General features: G+C 45.8%; 1 protein-coding gene across 2 annotated transcripts in view; it reads right to left on the bottom strand.

Annotated features, from left to right (window-relative positions):
* KCNIP3 (potassium voltage-gated channel interacting protein 3) overlaps window positions 1–22,985 on the bottom strand; it is a 77,958-nt gene that overhangs the window by 4,236 nt on the left and 50,737 nt on the right. For both annotated transcript variants that reach the window (XM_058194851.1, XM_058194852.1), the window contains 6 exons: window positions 15,045–15,169; window positions 12,524–12,593; window positions 9,864–9,934; window positions 3,169–3,276; window positions 1,929–2,033; window positions 790–852 (listed from right to left, as the gene is read on the bottom strand). In XM_058194851.1, the coding sequence (XP_058050834.1) occupies window positions 790–852; window positions 1,929–2,033; window positions 3,169–3,276; window positions 9,864–9,934; window positions 12,524–12,593; window positions 15,045–15,169 (542 nt within the window). The remainder of the gene's footprint in view (window positions 1–789; window positions 853–1,928; window positions 2,034–3,168; window positions 3,277–9,863; window positions 9,935–12,523; window positions 12,594–15,044; window positions 15,170–22,985) is intronic.

Below are 22,985 nucleotides of genomic sequence, written 5' to 3'. Positions count from 1 at the left end.
CAGAACTTAGAGATAGTCCTCGACTTACGACCATGAGGGAACCCAGAATTTTGGTCCTAAGCCATTGAGATCATAAGTTGAAGCACCACAAGACCAGGCTCCATTTTACAATGGTAGTAAAATGAATCACCTGGTCCCAAAATGAATCACGTGGTCCTTCAGTGAATTCATCATATTCAGTAGGTGTTTTTTCCAGAAACCGTTAAAAAAAAAAGTGCCACAAACCAACCTCCAAAAAAATAAAAAATTCCAATTTACAGTCCTATGACTGCAGATGCTGCAACCAGTCATAAATGCAAGTTATGGCAATTGGAACTTCAAGGGTGGATCATAGGAACATTTTTTTTAAAAATCTGTCGTAACTTCAAACCGTCGTTCAGCTGGTCGTAAGTCGAGAATCACCTGTACAATCCAGAGGCCGAATTGCAGGCAGCATGTGGAGAGAGCAGAATTAGATCCTCTGTCCTCAGACGAGGTTGCTTAGAGTCAGGTTTGCTGCATTTATTTATAGGACCAACTCCCAAATGTAAAAATAAGCAACTTATATATATTATCTGCTTCACTTGAGCAGCTAAAATAAGAATTGCCCGCTGCTGGGAAAACTCTAGATAATGTTAACAGTTGAGATGTGGATGAACAAGGGCTCTTCAATTGCCACATGAGGGGGGGAAAAAGAGTTTAAATAATGTGTTGCAGGTTGTATCGTCATCAACAACAACATCAATGTAGTTTTCAACTTTTTTTAAAAAAAAAATCTATTCTGAGTTTAAAGAATTCTGCTGAACCTACCTTTTGACACGTCTCCAAGAACTCTTCGATGGTGACAATGCCGTCTTGATTCTTGTCCATTTTCTGCAAGACGAAATGTGATATATTTGAGCGGAAGGTGCCCATCCAAGGATGCACGGAGTCTTAGTTCCAAAAACAGCATGCCATCTCCACTGGACCCCCATCTGGATATATCTCCCCTCACCCCTGAGGCCTGGTTAGACTTCCTACGGCAGAGTTTCCCAACCTTGGCAACTTTAAGGTGTATGGACTCCAAATCCCAGAATTCCCCAGCCAGCTATGGGGAATTCTGGGAGTTGACGTCCACAAGTTACCAAGGTTGGGAAACACTATCTAATTACTCTTGGCTGTTCCATTCCTGCACTTAAAGGATAGTTTCCCGCCCACTAAGAAAGCCAGGAATACTATTGTTATGTCAGCCGCACTGCGAGATGAGTGGCTCAGACTGCTAAGACAGTCTGTTATTAACACAGCTGCTTGCAATTACTGCAGGTTCAAGTCCCACCAGGCCCAAGGTTGACTCAGCCTTCCATCCTTTATAAGGTAGGTAAAATGAGGACCCAGATTGTTGGGGGCAATAAGTTGACTTTGTATATAATATACAATGGATGAAGACTATTGCTTAACATAGTGTAAGCTGCCCTGAGTCTTCGGAGAAGGGCGGGATATAAATGCAAATAAAAAAAATAATCTAAGAATAAAATCAATTAACTAGGCCAGGGGTCTCCAACCTCGGCAACTTGAAGACTGGTGGACTTCAACTCCCAGAATTCCTCAGCCAGCAAAGCTGGCTGAGGGATTCTGGGAGTTGAAGTCCACCAGTCTTCAAGTTGCCGAGGTTGGAGACCCCTGAACATGGCCATTTGTGTCGATTCCAGCTCCCACAATCCTCTGCGGTGGGAATTCTGGGAAATGGAAGAGTTGAGGAAAGCAACTCCACGGAGCCACTAGTCATTAGGTGGGTTCGTATGGGAATTAGGTAGAGCTGGTTTTGCCTTCATCGGTGCCAAAATGATGTACTCAATAAAAGTTTTGCATTCAGAGACTGGAAGGCCTCGAGTGTCCTTGCTTTGCTTGGGTTCGTCGACAACTTTCTGACGACGGACAGAATCTCTGTTGTTGGTTTTTTTCCATTTTACCTGGAAGAACTTTTCCACGTGTTCAAAAGGAGCATCTTCCCGCAGGATCGGGTAGGTGTAGCGGCCCATCATGTCGTAGATGGATTTCATGATGGCCAGCATCTCCTGCCAAAGAAGGAGAAGAACGCATTGACAGCAGCACATCAACGTAACGGAATCACAGAGTTGGAAGGGACCTTGGAGGTCAGCTAGTCCAACCCCCAGCTCAGGCGGGAGACCCGATACCATTTCAGACCAATGGCTGTCCAATTTCTTCTTCTTAAAAACCTGCAGTGTTGGAGCACCCACAACTTCTAGAGGCAAACCGTTCCATTGGTTAATTGTGCTAAAACTTGGAAGCAATTTCTCATTTCTAGATTGGTTCTCTCCTTGAGTAGCTTCCATCCATTGCTTTTTTTTCAAATCGCAATTATGGAGTTACTCAAGAGGGGTGGTGAAGGGAGGGCTGGGGTGGAGTGAAACCTAAGAGTGAAGCAGGGGTGAAATGCTCCCGGTTCGGACCGGATCAGCTGATCCAGTAGCAATGGCAGGTGGTTCGGAGAACCGGTAGCGAAAACCCCTGCCCTCCCCCCCCATGCCCAGCTGAGCCACGCGATCGTCAGAGCCTTTTTTTTTTTTTAACTTTTAAAAGCATTTTTTTAACAACCTCTTTGGCCGGTAACAGAAATTTTGAGTAGTTCGGAGAACCGGTAGTAAAAATTCTGACTGGCCCCGCCCGCATCTATTCTCTGCCTCCCGAGTCCCAGCTGATCTGGAGGAAATGGAAATGTTACAGTATCCTTCCCCTGGAGTGGGGAGGGAATGGGGATTTTGCAGTATCCTTCCCCTGGAGTGGGGTGGGAATGGAGATTTTACAGTAGCCTTCCCCTGGAGTGGGGTGGGAATGGAGATTTTGCAGCATCCTTCCCCTGAAGTGGAGTGGAAATGGAGATTTTACAGTATCCGTCCGCTGGAGTTGGGTGGGAATGGAGATTTTACAGCATCCTTCCCCTGGAGTGGAGTGGAAATGGAGATTTTACAGTATCCGTCTCCTGGAGTTGGGTGGGAATGGAGATTTTACAGCATCCTTTGCCTGGAGTGGAGTGGAAATGGACATTTTACAGTATCCTTCCCTTGCCACGCCCACTAAGCCACACCCACAGAACTGGTAGTAAAAAAATTTGAAAGCCACCACTGGGTCCCAGGGTGGTGTGCAATTGCCTCGTGGCCTTAGGGTATCGATATAGGATTGAGTGAGTACCTCCTTGGTGATGTAGCCGTCCTTGTTGATGTCATAGAGGTTAAAAGCCCAGCTGAGTTTCTCATGCACTGTGCCACGCAGCAAAATGGAGAGGCCGATGACAAAGTCCTGTTCAAGGCAATGACAGAGAGAGACAGAGAGAGAGAGAAAGACAGAGAGAGAGAGAGAGAGAAAGACAGAGAGAGAGAAAGACAGAGAGAGAGAGAGAGAGAAAGACAGAGAGAGAGAAAGACAGAGAGAGAGAGAGAGAGAGAAAGACAGAGAGAGAGAGAGAGAGAAAGACAGAGAGAGAGACAGAGAGAGAGAGAAAGACAGAGAGAGAGAGAGAGAGAGAAAGACAGAGAGAGAGAAAGACAGAGAGAGAGAAAGACAGAGAGAGAGAGAGAGAGAGAAAGACAGAGAGAGAGAGAGAGAGAGAGAGAGAGAGAGAGAGAGAGAGAGAGAGAGAGAGAGAGAGAGAGAGAGAGAGAGAGAGAGGGAGAGAGAGAGAGAGAGAGAGAGAGAGAGAGAGAGAGAGAGAGAGAGAGAGAGAGAGAGAGAGAGAGAGAGAGAAAGAGAGAGAGAAAGAGAGAGAGAGAGACAGAGAGAGAGAGAGAGAGAGAGAGAGAGAAAGAGAGAGAGAGAGAGAGAAAGACAGAGAGAGAGAGAGAGAGAAAGACAGAGAGAGAGAGAAAGAGAGAAAGACAGAGAGAGAGAAAGACAGAGAGAGAGAAAGACAGAGAGAGAGAGAGAGATCAGTCACAGCCTGTGAACCTGGCAAGAGGAGACACTTGGTGCCAGGCCTAACCATGCTTACATCTCTAAGTGGAAATGATCCTCAGCTCCGTTTCTTGAGAAAAATACAGTTTTATTAGGAGCCAAGTACATCGCGGTAACGCAGAGCCAGAACTGAGAATCGCGTGGCAAATCTCTAAATTTAACTCCCCCCCACATTCTAGCTGTCTCCCATTGCTCACACACACACCCCCATGTCCAAACAGGTTCAAGCAAGGAACCTGAATGGTCACTTCAAGCATAGGCTGGTATTTTTCAAGAAGCAACTGGACTTTCTGGTTTTTCTTTGAAGGCGTTTTGCTTCTCATCTCTGAAGCTTCTTCAGCTCTGACTGGATGGTGAGGAATGGAAGGATTGATATTCCTTGCAGACAGCTGGTCATTTGCATCCTTTGAGGGGGTCCTTGAGGCCACCTGGAGGTTTATCTGTGTCCTCAGGGTCTCCTGAGTGATGCAAATGGGTGCGGAGCCTTCTTGGAACTACTGAAAGGACCGTCTTGTAGGCTGGAGATAGATATGGTTGTATTCTCTCTGTTGATGCTCTTCAGTTCTGACCTAGATGGCCCCTTTGACCCCCTCATTCAAACCAGCAGTCCTCTCTGTCCAAAATGTGGACTTTGCTGTCTTCAGCCACGTCCTAGAATCTTATAAAGGAGAATTATAAAGCAGCTGCCAAAAAAGCCAACACAGTTCTGCATTGAAAGTTTAGTTTATGACTTTAGTGGTATTGTTGTGGTCCGCCAGCAGGCTGGGAAGCTGGCAGCAGAGTCGAAGAGTGAGGAGGCTGGGGAGGAACATGAGCTAGTCCTGGAGTCTGAGGAAGGCTCGGACGAGGGCTCTGCGTCGGAGGCAGAGAGGGGGCCAAGGCCGTCTGGGAGTTATGTGCGGACTCCGGAGTCTCCAAAGTCTGATGTCAGCGAGGCAGAGGGAGCCTGTTCCCAGTGCGCGCATGCGCAGAGCTTCCAGAAGGCAAGAACAGTTAAAGCAAAAGGGGTAACTCAGGAGTAAGGCTTGGAGACGATTGGCCCTCCCATAAGACATAAAGGTGAAGCAAAGGGACATGAGCCTTTGCAGGAAGCAACTTTGTTCATTCTGGACGGTTTAAATTCTGAAGCTCTGTTTTGACTCTGTGCTCCGTGTGGCCTTGCAAAGCTAATTGCCAATTAGACCTTTGGCAGCCTCTCAAGGGAGATAAAGGTGTGTGCTTATCAGCCTTATCCCGGAGGACTGTGGCAGACTTTCTTTCAGACTCTTTACAAACTATTTGGGACTCATTACGGGCTGGGAATGAACAGAATTCACAGCCGTTGAAATGAAAAGAGGGTTTTTGGGACCAATTGTGTGCTTTTTACTGTCTCAGGAAGCCTAGGTCAGAACAGCTGTTCCTTGTGGCCTCCCTTCCAAGGAGTTGGCCTCACTAAAAATCCCCCTTTCACTTCAGGAGAGAAATTTCTCCTACTCCCAATCTGTTTTTCAAGATACATATTTTAAACCAATTTTAAGACACGTGGACTTCGAATCCCAGCATTCCCTAGCCAGCAAATTCTGGGAAATTCTGGGAACTGAAGTCCACACCCATTTTATAAAGCTGCGGAGATTGAGAAACAGTTGAGACTCTAAAGGACACGCGACGCCTCACAGATCGCTTCCTTTGATATTAATGTGATTTCTTGGCTTCTAATTTTGGATTCAGGATTTCGTGTTCCTGTTTTTCAGATCCAGATTTGGTTGGACGCGCCTCTGTTCAAAAGGCTGCAACGAATCGGTGCACAATTATTACCTGTGATTTTTCAACGGACATAATTGCTTTATTTATCAAGTTACCTCACGGCTTCAGGACAACCAGGAGGATTTAAAAGGGCAAACTTGTACATCTGAAACTGCTGCCTTCTGCATCTTTTCCACCAGGTTAAAAATGCATTTTTCAGAAATAGTGATATTCAGGCACTGTGCTCAATTTTTTAATTGAATTTTTTAATTAAACTTTTCTTTTGCTTTTATGGGTTTTAAATTTTTGTAAATTTTTATAGGGTGTTATTGTATTTTAAATTTTTGGCCAATTGAATAAGTTTTTTAAGGGGTTGTTCTTAATATTATATGTACTGTTCTTTTTGTATTTTATTCTGGCTGTGCACCGCCCTGAGTCCTTCGGGAGAAGGGCGGTATACAAATTAAAATATTATTATTATTATTATTATTATTATTATTATTATTATTATTATTATTATTATTATTATTATTATTATTATTATTATTATTATGTCCATCCATTCTAGTGGTGGGTTGCTACCGGTTCACCCCAGTTCAGGTGAACTGTTAGCAACGGCGGTGGGAGGCTCCGCCCACCTGAACGGACATCATCAAATACGCTCTGCACATGCACAGAAGCGGCGCGCGCGAGCAAACCAGTAGCAGTGTTAAGTGAAACCCACCACTGACCCATTCCTCATTTTTCATCGAATTAAGGCAACCTGCGTACACTACAGAGGCATTGCAATTAGAACCACTGTATACAGGGGCTTCAATGGAAAGGCGCATGTCAAAAAATAAAGATGGCTGATGTTACCATGTGACCCAAGTCTTGCTCTCATGCAAATGAGGGGAGGAGCTCCGATCTTGCCCGCCACCTTAACTTTCTTCTTTCCTTCCAGCCCAATGGAAGAGCCTGACAATGTACACCCACCTCAGCACATAGTTCTAAACACACTGGGCCATTTACACAACATCCATGCATGAACCTCTGTAGTGGAACACAACCTGGATTCCCAGGAGGGAGGGGCTGCATTCCAGAGGAACAAGAAACGGAGGAAAATTTCGTTTGGTTAGGAGGAAGTGGGTTAAGGCAGTTCCTCTTTAGAAATTCCCAGAGTATATCTTTAACAGAGGGATAAAATCAAGATCACGTGAAGTGTTAGTACCACTTTATAATGCCTTGGTAAGGCCACACTTGGAATATTGCATCCAGTTTTGGTCTCCACGATGTAAAAAAGATGTTGAGACTCTAGAAAGAGTGCAGAGAAGAGCAACAAAGATGATTTTTTTTATTATTTACATTTATATCCCGCCCTTCTCCGAAGACTCAGGGCGGCTTACAATGTATTAGAGGACTGGAGGCTAAAACATATGAAGAACGGTTGCAGGAACTGGGCATGTCTAGTTTAACAAAAAGAAGGACTAGGGGAGACATGATAGCTGTGTTCCAATATCTCAGGGGTTGCCACAAAGAAGAGGGAGTCGGGCTGTTCTCCAAAGCACCTGAGGGTAGAACAAGAAGCAATGGGTGGAAACTGATCAAAGAAAGAAGCAACTTAGAACTAAGGAGAAATTTCCTGACAGAACAATTAATAAGTGGAACGACTTGCCTGCAGAAGTTGTGAATGCTCCAACACTGGAAATTTTTAAGAAAATGTTGGATAACCATCTGACTGAGATGGTGTAGGGTTCCTGCCTAGGCAGGGGGTTGGACTAGAAGGCCTCCAAGGTCCCTTCCAACTCTATTCTAATGGACACAAAATATCTGCTGGGGCTATAATATTCTGCCTCTTTTAATATCCCCCAAAATATCTCATTCTTTGTGGGAATGGGTGGGTGGGCTTCCCACAATAGGGAATTGTTCTCCTAAAGCTGTAAGCCCCCAAGGGAGGTGATCTTTCTGCGACCTGAACCTCTGTTCTTGTCTTAACGTTTCTTTTCTCTTTTTGTCCTCTCCGGCTTTTTTAAGGATGAGAACATCATGAATTCCATGCAGCTGTTCGAAAATGTCATTTAGGATCCTCAGGTTGCCGCCTGTTTGTTTGTTTTTTTTCCTTCCTGATCCACCTGCCTCCTTGGCCTGCACTTACGTCCTAGACGGCGCCCTTCCAACTCTGTTGTTATGTTATGTTAACAATGTAGAGTGGTGCGATGGCCTAGATGTGGCGCTCTCGCCTCACAGTCAGGAGGCTGTGAGTTCGATCCTAGGTAGAGGCAGATATTTCTCTCTCTGGGCACAATGAGAAATATATCTGCTGAACAAAACTCCGTATTGGTGACCAGGAAGGGCATCCGGCCATTAAAAGACTCTGTTAGCTTCATTCAGTTGCCCAGACTCCACCTTGCAATGGATTATGGGGTCATTAAATGAAGATGATGATGATGATATCTTTAACCATGCAAGTAGTTTGCTTTAGTTTGGCAAGATTTCTTCCTATATCAGGGGTCGGCAACCTTAAACACTCAAAGAGCCATTTGGACCCGTTTCCCACAGAAAAGAAAACACCGGGAGCCACAAAATCCTTCCTGTGCCTGACTATTTCCTGAGCGGCCACAAAACAAGCATATGTAGTTGAATTAAACATTCTGTTTCCTTCTGAAACTTTTCTTTTCTTGGATTATCCATGGTTGGCCTACTGGGAGTCAAAAAGCTCAATAAATCGCGTGCCGGCGGGTGTCGCTCATTGGCAGTTGGTGACGCATATTTTGAGCGACAGGAGCCACAGCAGAGGGATGAAAGAGCCACATGCGGCTCCAGAGCCACGGGTTGATGAGCCTTGGCCTAAACCAGGGGTCTCCATCCTTGGTCCCTTTAAGACTTGTGGACTTCAACTCCCAGAGTCCCTCAGCCAGCAAAGCTGGCTGAGGAACTCTGGGAGTTGAAGTCCACAAGTCTTAAAGGGACCAAGGTTGGAGACCCCTGGCCTAAACAATAAAAGAAACTGCTTTTATTGTACCTTGATGAACGTATCTTTTCTTTTATGTACACTGAGAGCATATGCACCAAGACAAATTCCTTGTGTGTCCAATCACACTTGGCCAATAAAATTCTATTCTATTCTATTCTATTCTTTGAGGTAACTCAAGGACTTCAAACTTCTGAGCCTACAGCATTCTTCTGCAAATCAATTAAAAAGGAAACAAACTTCGAAAACTGTTTGAAGAAAACCCAGTTCGGATGTTTGACAGAAGCTGGAACATGGGTTTTCGAAAGCTGAGGTAAAATTATACCGTTTCAAGGGCACTGTAGACAGGGGTCTCCAACCTTGGTCCCTTTAAGACTTGTGGACTTCAACTCCCAGAATTCCTCAGCCAGCATAGCCAGCAAAGCAAAGCTGGCTGAAGAACTCTGGGAGTTGAAGTCCACAAGTCTTAAAGGGACCAAGGTTGGAGACCCCTGCTGTAGACGATAACCAGGCTCAGCCCAAGGGAGGAGTCAAACATGTCATTAGCCTTGAGTCCCTTCACATCCGCAGGTGGAGCTAAGTCCAGCCCACCTTGCTTTGGCCATTCATAGCTCAGATTCTTGTAGAAAGTGTTGGCAGGCAACAAACCGATACTCCTTTGAATTGCTCTGGCTCCTGATTTCTTACACTTGACTGTTCCGAAGGAATAATAACCTTGAGCAAGAGGAGAGGCTCAGCCAAGACAATGATCAGATAAAAGAAACCTGAGTCCTGGGACAGAAGCTTAATTTGAGGAAGCGGCTCAGACGTGGCCCTTCCCTTCCCTCCCCTCCCCTTCCATTCTATTTTCTATTATTTTCTATTTTCTATTATTTTCTATTTTCTATTCTATATTCTATATTCTATATCCTCTCCTCTCCTCTCCTCTCTCCTTCTCTTCTCTTCCCTTCCCTTCTATTTTCTATTATTTTCTATTTTCTATTATTTTCTATTTTCTCTTCTCTCCTCTCCTCTCCTCTCCTCTCCTCTCCTCTCCTCTCCTCTCCTCTCCCCTTCCCTTCCCTTCCATTCTATTCCATTCCATTAAGTTTGGAGAACCCTGTTCCAGAAAGCAGGTTCCACAGCTTTAGCAGCATACCCAAATGCCTTTGATCTACTGCACAGGACAGAGAAGCATTTCCAACTGCCTTCGGTTCTTTTCAGGATAAGGGCCTTGTTTCCCTAAAAAGAGCCAACCTTCCAAGATACAGAAAATTCACCTTACTTCAAATCGAATGGCTCCGCTCCGGTCCAGATCGAACGCGTTGAACAGGAAGTGGGCATACATGGTGGCATCTGCAAAGGAAATGGCAGAAGAAGATGAGTTACCAGCCTGAAGGGTCTTCCTTGTGCCCTGTAGGACCCTTCCCTGGGACTCCCTCGGAGATACATCAGAGACGAGAGAATGAAAGAAGGTTTATAAAATGCTTTATAGGTGGCACCGACAAGATTAGCAAAAATGTTTAACAACATGTCTGCCAAATGTTGGAAATGTGATCAGATTCCAGGCACCTATTATCATATGTATGAAAGCAGCTGCTTGCAATTACTGCAGGTTCAAGCCCCACCAGGCCCAAGGTTGACTCAGCCTTCCATCCTTTATAAGGTAGGTAAAATGAGGACCCAGATTGTTGGGGGCAATAAGTTGACTTTGTATATAAATATACAAATAGGATGAAGACTATTGCTAACATAGCGTAAGCCGCCCTGAGTCTTCGGAGAAGGGCGGGATATAAATGCAAAAAAAAAAAGGAAAAAAGAAAATATTGGATGGAAATGTACATATGGCTGGAAAAGATGACTAAGCCACACATAGACTTAAAGCCAGAAATATTTTTGTTAGGTGTAATACCAGAAAGTTATGATAAAGGGACCATATAGAATTTTTTTATTAGCCAAGAGTGATTGGACGCACAAGGAATTTGTCTTGGTGCAGATGCTCTCAGTGTACATAAAAGAAAAGATACCTTCATCAAGGTACAACATTTACAACACAATTGATGGTCAGTATATCAATATAAATCATAAGGATTGCCAGCAACAAGTTACAGTCATACAGTCATAAATGGAAAGAGATTGGTGATGGGAACTATGAAACGATTAATAGTAGTGCAGATTCAGTAAATAGTCTGACAGTGTTGAGGGAATTATTTGTTTAGCAGAGTGATGGCCTTCGGGAAAAAACTGTCCTTGTGTCTAGTTGTTCTGGTGTGCAGTGCTCTATAGCGTCGTTTTGAGGGTAGGAGTTGAAACAGTTTATGTCCAGGATGTGAGAGATCTGCAAATATTTTCATGGCCCTCTTCTTGATTCGTGCAGTATACAGGTCCTCAACGGAAGGCAGGTTGGTAGCCATTGTTTTTCCTGCAGTATATGGCATTTAATGCTTATATGTACTGACAGTGGTAAGAATTGTATTTGCACAATATTGGAAAAATGAGAACATTCCCACCAGAGACAAATATAATTAGGAAAATATTGCATTGTGCAGAGATGGATAGTGTTGTGTCTGCGCCCCACCCCCGAGCCGGGCCCCCTGCCAGAAAGTGACTCGGAAAGTGAGGGGGAAGGGCCATCAGGACTTACCTCTGGAGCACCGGCTCCTCTGGCTCAGCTCCAGGAGCCAGAGGCAGGCCAGGTGGAAGAGATAACGAGTCCCCTGACTCTCCCCCCCAAGTCACACCTCCAACCCAGCTGATGGCAATCAGGCCTGGCTAGATCCCAGGTTTCGGAAATACGAGAGGTGGCTACAACAAAGGAAGGGATGGGGCAGGCCTAGAGAGTGCTGAGTCACGGAGCCACACCCCACAGAGTATAAAAGCAGCCCCGGCTGCTCTTCTGCTCCGTGACGAGCAAAAATTGAGTTGAACTATTTGACTCGTGGAGAAGTGAGCTGAACATTCGGCCTGGATTGCTGACTTCCTGGTTGCCTGGCAACCCCAAGATAAGGGAGACTTTGGCAGGCAGCTGCAGATTCTCTGCCAGGACTGATAGCAGCCGTGATCTCAATTACAGGCTCGTTTAGCCAGCTCGCGTGGCTGAGGCCGGGAGGGGACAGAACAGATAAATTGACATTGAAATAAGGTTCTTTCAGGCATATTAAGGCATGATATCCAATCCGTTGAGCGCAGATTGGATATCATACTCCCCAAAATCTTTGGCACCCCACTTTTGGCCTCCAGACTGAGCAGACCAAGAGACAGAAGCTATGCTGGGAGCCAAACGCCGTCCCAGAAAAAATATGGTGGGCAACCATTTTGGTTCTGTTGTCAAGGAAAGGATCCATAACAGGTGCATAAAAATCACAGGAAGTCAAGCTTGTCTCAAGGATGACCTTCATTACAGGTAGGTCTCAACTTACAGCCATCCATTTAGTGACTGTTCAAAGTTATGACGGCACTAAAAAAAAGTGACTTATGACCACTTTTCATACATACGACCATTGCTGCCTCCCCTTGGTCATGTGATCAAAAGTTGGGACTCTTGGCAACTGGCATGTACTTACGACGGTTGCAATGTCCCAGGGTCATGTGATCCCCCTTTATGACCGTCTGACAAGCAAAGTCAACGGGAAGGCCTGATTCACTTAATTCACCTAACCGACTCCTAAGATAAAGGTTAAGGGTTGACCTCTTAATTCTCTAAACCAGGGGTCTCCAACCTTGGTCCCTTTAAGACTTGTGGACTTCGACTCCCAGAGTCCCTCAGCCAGCAAAGCTGGCTGAGGAACTCTGGGAGTCGAAGTCCACAAGTCTTAAAGGGACCAAGGTTGGAGACCCTTGCTCTAAACTGGCTGGGGAATTCTGGGAGTTGAAGTCTACTCATCTTCCAGGGGCCAAAGTTGAGAAAGGCTAAATAAAAGCTACTGAGATGCATAGCAGACTTACCTCCCTGGGGGAAGAACTGGGCATAGATGAGTTTGAAGGTTTCTTCATCTACCAGGCCACTGGGACATTCCTAAAAAGACAAAACACACGCAAATTACACCTGAAAGGAGCAAATTCCTTTGGAGTCCAGCTCAGGTTTTTCTTCTGTTTCTCCCTTTCCTTCTCGACTGAAGACCACCAGGAGCTTCACTTGCCCTGAAGACTTGATCTACTGTGAGTTTTAAAATAGAAGTAGCGCAGTGGTGAAATCCAATTTTTTTTTACTACGGGTTCTGTGGGCGTGGCTTGGTGGGCCTGGCAGGGGAAGGATATTGCAAAATATCCATTCCCACCCCATTGTGGGGCCAGCTAGAGGTGGCATTTGCCGGTTCTCCAAACTACTCAAAATTTCCGCTACCGGTTCTTCAGAACCTGTCAGAACCTGCTGGATTTCACCCCTGAAATCCACTCCAGCCCTCTTTCTTGCAGCCTTCCAAAAGTCACCTTGTGCCCCCAATATTCACCAGCAAATCCCACAGTAACGTAGGATTAATCCTTTTTCCACGTTTCAGCTGGAAAGGTGATAAAATAGGTGTGCTAGCACTTCCATGCCCTTAAAATGAAATCACCTTTGAATTCACCTGGATTCTGGTGACCCACGACCAAGTTAGCAACAGTACAAAAATAACTGGCCGTGTTGCACTTCTTCCGGTTGATCTTCCCGCTCTAATTCACAGTTTGGGGTCTTCTGATGTTCTCCACATATAGAATAGAATAACAGAGTTGGAAGGGACCTTGGAGGTCTTCTAGTCTAACCCCCTGCCCAGGCAGGAAACCCTACACCAGGGGTCTCCAACTTTGGTCCCTTTAAGACTTGTGGATTTCAACTCCCAGAGGCCCTCAGCCAGCAAAGCTGGCTGAGGGACTCTGGGAGTTGAAGTCCACAAGTCTTAAAGGGACCAAAGTTGGAGACCCCTGCCCTACACCACTTCAGACAAATGGTTATGGTTATCCATTGAAATCAAGTTTGACACCCCTACTGTAGGGTCTCCTGCTGGAGCAGGTTGAAGTAGAAGACCTCCATGGTCCCTTCCAACTTGGGTTATTCTGCATTCTGTATGCTCACGCAACTGAAAACTGAAAGTGTCTGGAAGCGAAGGCTGTGGATGTGCCGGTTGGTCCAAGGGGAACCGGGCTGCGGCTGACCCCAAGTCAAGTGAGCCAGAAACTATAGACTGGGTGGCATATTTTACCACGGCTGCCAAGAGCCAAGCGTTACAGGAAAGCCATTAAAGATACATGATGCAGGAGGCCAAGGTATTTTCCTGGGAGGGAGGGAAGTTCTTACAAACTCCCCCTGGCTTCCTGCCCAGGCTTAGTCAACGGCCCATCTCTGTGCCAGCGGGACCATCTTGAGACGCAGATAAATGAGCCTCAGGTTCTCGGAGCGTTTTTCTGGAACCGTTTCTGTTTGGGAAGGAGATGCTAGGGAGAAGAGTTTGAGGAGACACCATGATGAGGTTCACATCCATAGGACCAGCGGTGGCATTCACATAATTTACCTACTGGTTCGCCCTGCACCAAAAATGTGAGTGCACGGGCCACCTATGTGCACGCGCCCGGCCTTCCACACAAGCGCTTTGCTCATGTGCACGCCTTCTGCGCATGCACCCGGCCTCAAAAACGTGCCTAAATAGGACAGCATAGAACCGGGGCGGTTGGCAGGCCCACCTGCCATTTCCACTACCGGTTCACCCGAACCGGTCTGAACCGGCTGAATTGAATTGATCTGCATTGGACGAAGGCTGGGAAACTTGCAAAGAGGGCCTGGGACAGAACCAGTGGTGGGATTCAGCCAGTTCGCACTACTTCGGGAGAAACGGTTGTTAACTTTCTGAGCAGTTTGGTAAACTGGTTGTTGGAAGAAATCATTAGGACAGAGAACCGGTTGTTAAATTACTTGAATCCTACCACTGGACAGAACTGCAGGCTTTGCAGAGGGTTCATAGTGTTTACAGGTATCTGTACTTCCACCCATAGGCACACGTACACACCGTATTATTGTAGGGTTTAGACTGGAGCACCTTGGCTCAATATAGAACTTCATAAAATCTTAGAGCTGGAAGGTCTGGACCTTGAAGGTCTTCTAGTCTAATCCTCTGCTCATGGCAGGAATCCTTTGTCCATCACGTAATAATAATAATAATAATAATAATAATAATAATAATAATAATAATAATAATAATAATAATAATAATAATAATAATAATAATAATAATAATAATAATAATAATAATAATAATAATAATTTAATTTGTATACCGCCCTTCTCCCGAAGGACTCAGGGCGGTGAACAACCAAATAAAATACAAACACAAACACATACAATATTAAGAACAACCCTTAAAAAACTTATTCAATTGGCCAAAGAAATTTAAAATACAAATTACACCCTATAAAATTACAGAAATTTAAAACCCATTAAACAGCTCTGCCTGGTTTGAGCTTCGGTTATACGGTCTGCACGAAAGAAACTACTCACATTCTTGAAGCCTCTATAGAGGGACTGCAGTTCCTTTTTGGTGAATTTGGTTAGAAGTTGGAGCTGGTCTAGTCCTTCCGGTTGATGCCGCATGGCTGATAGCTCCAATTCGCTGTCACCATTGTCTGTTAAAAAAGAAAGAAAAAGAAAGCCAAAGAGGCAACATTTATGTTCCGCCGGGCACATCAAAAGCACCACTTGGATTACAGGGAGGCCTGGACTTACAACCATTCATTTAGTAACCGTTCGAAGTCTCGACGACACTGAAAAACCGACCAATGGCCGTTTTTCATGCTTACAACCCTTGCCGCCTGATCAAAATTCGGAATGCTTGGCAACTGGCTTGTACTTATGATGGTTGCAGTGTCCTGGGGTCGCGTGATCCCCTTATGCGACCTTTTGCGACAGGCCAAGTCCATGTGGAAGACAGATTCACTTAACAACGGGGTGACTACCTTAAGAATTTCCGTGAATCACTTAACAACGGTGGCATGAAAGGTGGTAACAATGGAGAAAAGCTTGCTTAACAACGGTCTTGGTTAGCGCTGGAAATTTTGGGCTCAATTGTAGTCCTAATTTCGAGGACTACCTGAATAGAATCATAGAATCTTTTGTGTGTAAAGTTTTTTTTATTTTTAAAACACATTAAAACGAAAGACAAAACGTAGAATCATGGAATCTTTGATCGTCAGTCTGCGATCAGCATCTTATATTTTTCACCCTGGTCTATAACGTATTCAGGAATCCTTCTCACCCTGATAAATATAAGACCTGATAAAACAAATAATAGAAAAAATCTCAGCTTGGCCATTAATACAACACTAGGTCTATTCATCCTGCCTAAGATCCGGTTGATTTAATCATGGTCTGCGGAGTAGGACCAAGCGGCTGGGCTCAAATAGCAAGCTAACACATTTTTATCAAACCCCTTCTGACTCAGCCAAAAGCAAACAAACCACATTTGTTTGTGGGCATATGCGTTGTGCGGTCAAGAGGGGAGGCAGTTCGCATCACAACACTGCGGCATGTTTCATCACACATTCTGACACAAATCTCCAGGATAGATGCCTCTGAAAATCTTTTCTTTGAGGATGAGGGAGGGATAAAGTGTGCTAGTTGTTCCTGACTCTAGGGGGCGGTGCTCCTCTCCGTTTCAAAGCGGAAGAGCCAGCGCTGTCCGAAGACGTCTCCGTGGTCATGTGGCCGGCATGACTCAACGCCAAAGGCGCACGGAACGCTGTTCCCTTCCCACCAAAGGTGGTCCCTATTTTTTCTACTTGCATTTTTACGTGCTTTCGAATTTCTAGGTTGGCAGAAGCTGGGACGAAGAACAGGAGCTCACCCCATTACGCAGCACTAGGGATTCGAACCGCTGAACTTTCGATCGACAAGCTCAGCATTTTAGCCACTGAGCCACCACGTCCCCTATCCGCAAGGGAGGGATATTCACCTGCTAAATTTTGATCCTTCTTTCAAGGCCTAAAAGTTCTCTTTTTGGTGGGAACATAAAATAAAGTACTGTATAGGCAGTCCTTGACTTAGAAAAGTTCACTTAGTGACCATTCCATTCGGATGCTTGACAACTGACTCATATTTACGACGGTTGAATGTCCCCCCCCCCAAGGTCACGTGATCCTCTTTGACCACCTTCTGACAAGCCAAGTCCGTGGGAAAGCCAGATTCACGTAGCAACCAGGTGACTAATTGGAGACCTGCAGCGATTCGCTTAGCAAGCACGGCAAGAAAAAGTCGTAAAATGGGACAAAGCCCACTTAACAAATGTCTCGCTCAGCCACATAAACGTTTGGGCTCAATTGTCATCGTAAGTCGAGGACTACCGGACAGGTCATCCTCGATTTACGACCACAACGGAGACCAGAATACAGAAGCCCTAGAAGGACTGCAGAGAAGGGCAATTTTTTTTTATTTTTTTTTTTTACATTTATATCCCGCCCTTCTCCGAAGACTCAGGGCGGCTTACACTGTGTCAAGCAATAGTCTCATTCTATTTGTATATTTACAAAGTCAACTTATTGCCCCCCCCCCAATAATCTGGGTCCTCATTTTACCTACCTTATAATGGATGGAAGGCTGAGTCAACCTTGGACCTGGTGGGGCTTGAACCTGCAGTAATTGCAGGCTGCTGTGTTCTAATAACAAGCTTCTTACCAGCCTGAGCCACACCTGGGCACTTGCAGATGGCTTGGAGGCTAAATCTCATTGAGATCCCACCAATGATATTTTCTTAGCCGAAAGAAAAGAGGGGAGACATGGTCGTCCCAGAGAGGTGGAATTTATCCTCCACAGTTCTTAAAGGAAAGACAAGAAGCAACTGTGGGAAGCCCCCCCACACACACACACACCCTAGAAAAATGAAATATTTTGGGAAATATTAAAAAGAGCGGAATATTATATTTCCCTAAAATGAGAAATGGAGAAACATGTTTTTTAGAGGCAGAAAGCAGCCCCCATTCTTTCTTAATAATGCCCCCCTCCCCGCCCCCCAGCAGATATTTTGTGCCCATTGAGAAAGACTGGGCCAGCCTATCTACAAAACAAAAGACCTTCAGATCCAGGACGATGGGATTAAGAACAGGGCATGAACCTTCAGGGCACAATAGGATTAACCCACTACCATTTAACACAAGAGGCAGAGCTCACTACATTGCACAATCACCTAAGGGCAGGAGTCTGCAAACTTGGCTCCTTTAAGACTTGTGAACTTTAACTCCCAGAGTTCCTCAGCCAGCAAAGCTTGTTGAAGTCCACAAGTCTTAAAAGAGCCAAGTTTGCAGACCCCTGCCTAAGGGCATTTTCAGACATCGCACAACCGTTCCGTCTTGCAGCAGCTCTGAAAATTATTGAAAAATCTATGTACTTCTTCAACCCAATGGGTCAGCTGACCCAGGACTGGTGTTGGTTCTGTTCATCAATAAACCATCTTTCCAAACAGCCTCCATGCTATTTCCAGTTTTTCTTTTTTCTTTTTTTTTTATTTGCATTTATATCCCGCCCTTCTCCGAAGACTCAGGGCGGCTTACACTATGTCAAGCAATAGCCTTCATCCATTTGTATATTTATTTTATTTATTATTTAAATTTTTATACCGCCCTTCTCCCGAAGGACTCAGGGCGGTTCACAGCCAGGTAAAAATACACAATGATACAGTATAAATACAATTAAAATACAATTAAAAAACTTATTAAATTGGCCAAGATTAAAAAATTTAGGATAAAAACCCATTAAAAACCCATAAATTTAAAACTAACCCAGTCCAGCGCAGATGAATAAGTGAGTTTTAAGCTCGCGACGAGTTTTAAGTTTTGCATATTATATGCAAAGTCAACTTATTGCCCCCCCCAACAATCTGGGTCCTCATTTTACCCACCTTATAAAGGATGGAAGGCTGAGTCAACCTTGGGCCTGGTGGGACTTGAACCTGCAGTAATTGCAAGCAGCTGCTGTTAATAACAGACTGTCTTACCAGTCTGACCCTCCAGTGTCTTTCTCCCAGCTTGGAACTGAACCAGATGGATTTTCCTTCCAACCCCAAGGGCAGGTTTCAAAACCCATCGCTACTGATTTGCTCGTGCGCGCACACTCGTGCTTGCGCATACACACAACATTTCTACACATGTGCAGAAACATGTGGGCGGAGCCTCCGACGCCGACGCCGCTACAGGTTCGCTGTTCCGGGGCGAACCGGTAGCAACCCACCACTGTCCAACCCAACCAATGGAGGTTTCGCAGTGGGAGATCTGAACTCGGAATCAGAAATTTCCCAGCTACCAAGCAGTGGAACAGTTTGTCTCCTGGACAGGGGTGAAATGCTTCCGGTTTGGACCAGATCACCCGATCCGGTAGCGATGACGGTGGTGGTTCGGAGAACCAGTAGCAAAAATCCCTGCCCCTCCCCGCCCATGCCCAGCTGAGCTGCGTGATCATCAGAGGTTGCTTTTTTTTTAACTTTTAAAAGCATTTTTTTCTTCAGCTGAAAAAAATGCTTTTAAAAGTAAAAAAAAAAGCCTCTGATGATTCCGCGGCTCAGCTGGGATCGTCAGAACCTTTTAAAAGCATTTTTTACAACCTCTACAGGTTGTAGAAAAAATGTTTTTAAAAGGCTCTGGTGATCCCAGCTGAGTTGCCTGATCGTCAGAGGCTTTTTTTTTCTTTTAGAGGTTAAAAAAAATGCTTTTAAAAGAAAAGAAAAGCCTCTGACAATCAGGCAACTCAGCTGGGATCGTCAGAGGAGCCTTTTAAAAGTGTTTTTTTTACAACCTCTTTGGCCGAAGAGGTTGTGGAAAAAATGCTTTTAAAAGTAAAAAAAAAAAATTAGTTGGCCACGCCCACCCAGCCACATTACACATACACACACACACTAAGCCACGCCCACAGAACTGGTAGTAACAAATTTTACATTTCACCACTGCTCCTGGAGTTGCGGGAACTCCATCCTTGGGCAGCCATTTATCGGGAATGGTTTGAGAATTCCTGATCTGGGCAGGAAGTTTGGAAGGCCCTTCAGATCTTAAGATCTGAAATTCTCCACATTCACTTGAAGGGGGAGGTGGGGAGTTGATATGGTCCGAAGACAAAGGAAATGGCATTTTTATAGTATTGTCCTCAAGACCGGCTGGGAACTCTGGGCCCAGGAGTCCCAAACCATCTGGAAAGCATCAGATGATTGACGGCCGCCAGGATATGAGATATTTCTTCATTCTTTGAAGAGTCACAAGGTGCCCCTTCAGCAAATAAATCTCTCTGCTGCAACCACGCTGATCCCTGGATTCCTTTGCTCAATCCAGGATCTTGTGGTTTTATGGTATTTGATGCTGGCAGAAGAGATCAGTCAAATGCCTGGACATGCAAACCGGGTGCTGGCCGAGAACGGACCTTCCGTCCTGACTCAGCAGAAACATCTGAATGCTTCATTGTGGGAAGAAATAATCCATCTGGCTCAGTTCCAAGCCGGGAGAGAGACAACTGGAAACACGGAGGCTGTTTGGAAAGATGGTTTAACGATGAAGCAGAGCCACATGGGTCCTGGGTAGCTGACCCCGTGGAGTCGAGAGTGGAGAGGTGGGTGTTTATACCTTCTCTTGGGCTTTGCACTTGAGCTTCCTGTTCCTATGCAAGAACACGGATTTTATTGGCTCTTGTCAGACTCCCATGGGGCCATGTAGGGGTCATGTTTGTCTGAGCTAAGTTGGATTGAAGTTTGGACTGCTGATGCAATGAAGGGGCGTTGGGCAATTCCTATTGTGGCTGAGGGCTAATCCTACCTTTATTCAGGCCTTGCTTGCAGGGAACTGTTGCCTATGGATAGAGCTAACTAGATACTTGTCTCCTTTCAAGAAGCTCTTTAGCTCTTAAGTGCTGGCATCTGCCGAGGGCTATTAAGAAAGACTTGGAGGCTGCTTTCTGCCTCCAAAAACACGTTTCTCCATTTCTCCCTTTAGGGAAATATAATATTCTGCCTTTTTAATATGCCCTGAAATGTTTCATTCTTCTAGGAGGGGGCTGGGTGCTAACTTTCTACTCCATCAAGGCTAACAGCCTTCTCTCCGATCTCATTCGCCCCCCCCCCACTTCCCGCCCGCCCCCCCCCAACAATTCACTGCTGCGCTTTTCCTCACCTTAAGACAATCTCTGTTTGACAGTTTTACAATGATTGGGGTTCTTTGTTATTATTATTATTATTATTACTTTTCCCAAACAAGCCCGCAAAGGCGGTGCGAGAGATTGTCCGTTTCTGGGCAAGGGCAGAGCGAAGTATGACACAGCAACCTTTTCAAAAATAGGCTGAGCAGCATCCAAGAACCGAGCCAGACCCACCCAGAGCTTTGGACTAGAAGGGCTGACTCAGCCCCCCCACAAGAGGTGGTGAAGCAGGCTGCTGGGGGTCCCAGGTGGTCCCCCACCCCCGCTTCTCTTGAGGCATCTGGGGGATTCTCTCCTCTTTGCTTTTTCTCCTACCCCTCCCTCTTTCTTTCTATTTCTCCTTCCTTCCTTCCCTCTCTCTCTTTCCTTCCTCCTTCTCTCTCTCCTTCTTCCTTCCTTTCCTATCCCTTCTTTCTTTCACTACTTCTTTCCTCCCTTCCTTGTCTTTTCTTCTTTTTTTCTTCCCTTTCTTTTTCTCTCTCTTCCCCCTTCTTCCCTACTTTACTTCCTCCCCCCCTCATTCGCTCCCTTCTTTCCTTTTCTCTCACTCTCTCTCTTTCCCCTTCCCTCCCTCCCTGCATCTCTCCTTTCTTCCTTCCATCTCTCCCTCTCTTTCCTTCCTCCTCCATCCCTTCTTTCTATCTATCACTCCTTCCTCCCTTGTCTTTCCTTCTCTTCTTCTTCTTCTTCTTCTTCTCCTCTTCCTCCTCCTCCTCCTCCTTCTCCTCCTGCTCGTCTTCCTCCTCCTCTTCCTCCTCCTCTTCTTCTTCTTTCTTCTCCTCTTCTTCTTTTCTCCTCCTCCTCCTCCTCCTCCCCTCTCTCCCTCCCGCTTCCCTCTCTCCCTCCCCTTCTGCTGTCCCTGGCAGGGTTTTTGCTAGGAGGCCAATGAAGAGACAAGGGGAGATATGGCCATCCTTGAAACCTCTTTGGACGTTTTTGATTTAAAGCTCCAGCAAGCAAGTTTTCCTCTTTGATTGCTATTTTATCATCGACTGCTAAGCTCCCTCAAGAGTTACCGATTCCCTGCCACTGCATTGTGCTGGCGAGGTTGAGGAGGGTGTTTCTTTATTTTCTAACAAGTTATATGGCCGTCCATTTGGCCCCCACAACTCTGGGCAGCTTGCAATACATTAAAACTGTACAATAACAGAATTAAATTATAGCAGCCGAACACGGAATAACTCAGGTGAGCATAAATAACTCACGCCTCCCATCTTCTGATCCTCCAGCTGGGCTCACTAACTCTTGGCCAAATGCCTGAGAAAAGTCTTTACAGTTCTCCGAAACTCTCACCAGGATGGGATCAATGGACTTGGCCTGTCTCTAAGGAAAGACTGGGACCTCTGAAAAGGAGTGAGAACAAATTCTGGGCCCACCCAGGGAGCTCCCAAAGGTTTCGTGGATGATCCAGCCAGCAGGAAAAGCAGGGGTGCACTGTCACCCCCACGTCTCACCGCAGGCCATCCAAGGAAGACCGAAGACCGTTTCCAGCCTCCATTTGCTGGGGAAGGTGTAGATCATCCAGAGCAGTCAAAGTCCACCACCGTCTCCATGACTTTCCATTAAAAAAAAAAATGAAATGGTCCTAACAATAGCAGAGTGTTGTTGTTGATTTTGAAACGAAGGATATAACTGAAAACTGCTTGCAATTACTGCAGGTTCGAGTCCCACCAGGCCCAAGGTTGACTCAGCCTTCCATCCTTTATAAGGTAGGTAAAATGAGGACCCAGATTGTTGGGGGGGCAATAAGTTGACTTTGTATATAAATATACAAATAGAATGAAGGCTATTGCTAACAGTGTAAGCCGCCCTGAGTCTTCGGAGAAGGGCGGGATATAAATGCAAATTAAAAAAAACAAAAAAACCCGGCATAATACAGTTGGAGGTTTAATAACAGAGACCTTGGAGGTCTTTTAATCCAACCCCCCCCCCCCGCATAAGCAGGAGACCCTGTACCAGTGATGGCTAACTTTTTTGCCATCTCGTGCCAAAAGCCGAGGGACTGCGGGGGGGGGGGCGGGCGGGTTGTGCACGCACGTGCCCACACCCATAATTCTATGCACACTCCCTCGGCATGGACGCATGACCACCCCCCGCGACCCCCACTTTTGGCACGCGATGGTACGGTGAGCCCATTTTTCACCCTTCCCCAGGCTCCAGAGCCTTTCTAGGAGTCTGGGGAGAGCAAAAAATGAGCCTTCCCCACCCACCCACCCAGGCCTTCCGGAGCCTGTTTCCCTACTTTCGGTGGGTCCAGAAGGCCCGAAAATCAGCTGGCCG

This window comes from Ahaetulla prasina, chromosome 9 (genome assembly GCF_028640845.1).
Source record: "Ahaetulla prasina isolate Xishuangbanna chromosome 9, ASM2864084v1, whole genome shotgun sequence".
NCBI lineage: Eukaryota > Metazoa > Chordata > Lepidosauria > Squamata > Colubridae > Ahaetulla > Ahaetulla prasina.
The sequence above is the reverse complement of the archived record's forward strand: the minus strand, read 5'-3'. Positions and strand labels throughout refer to the sequence as shown.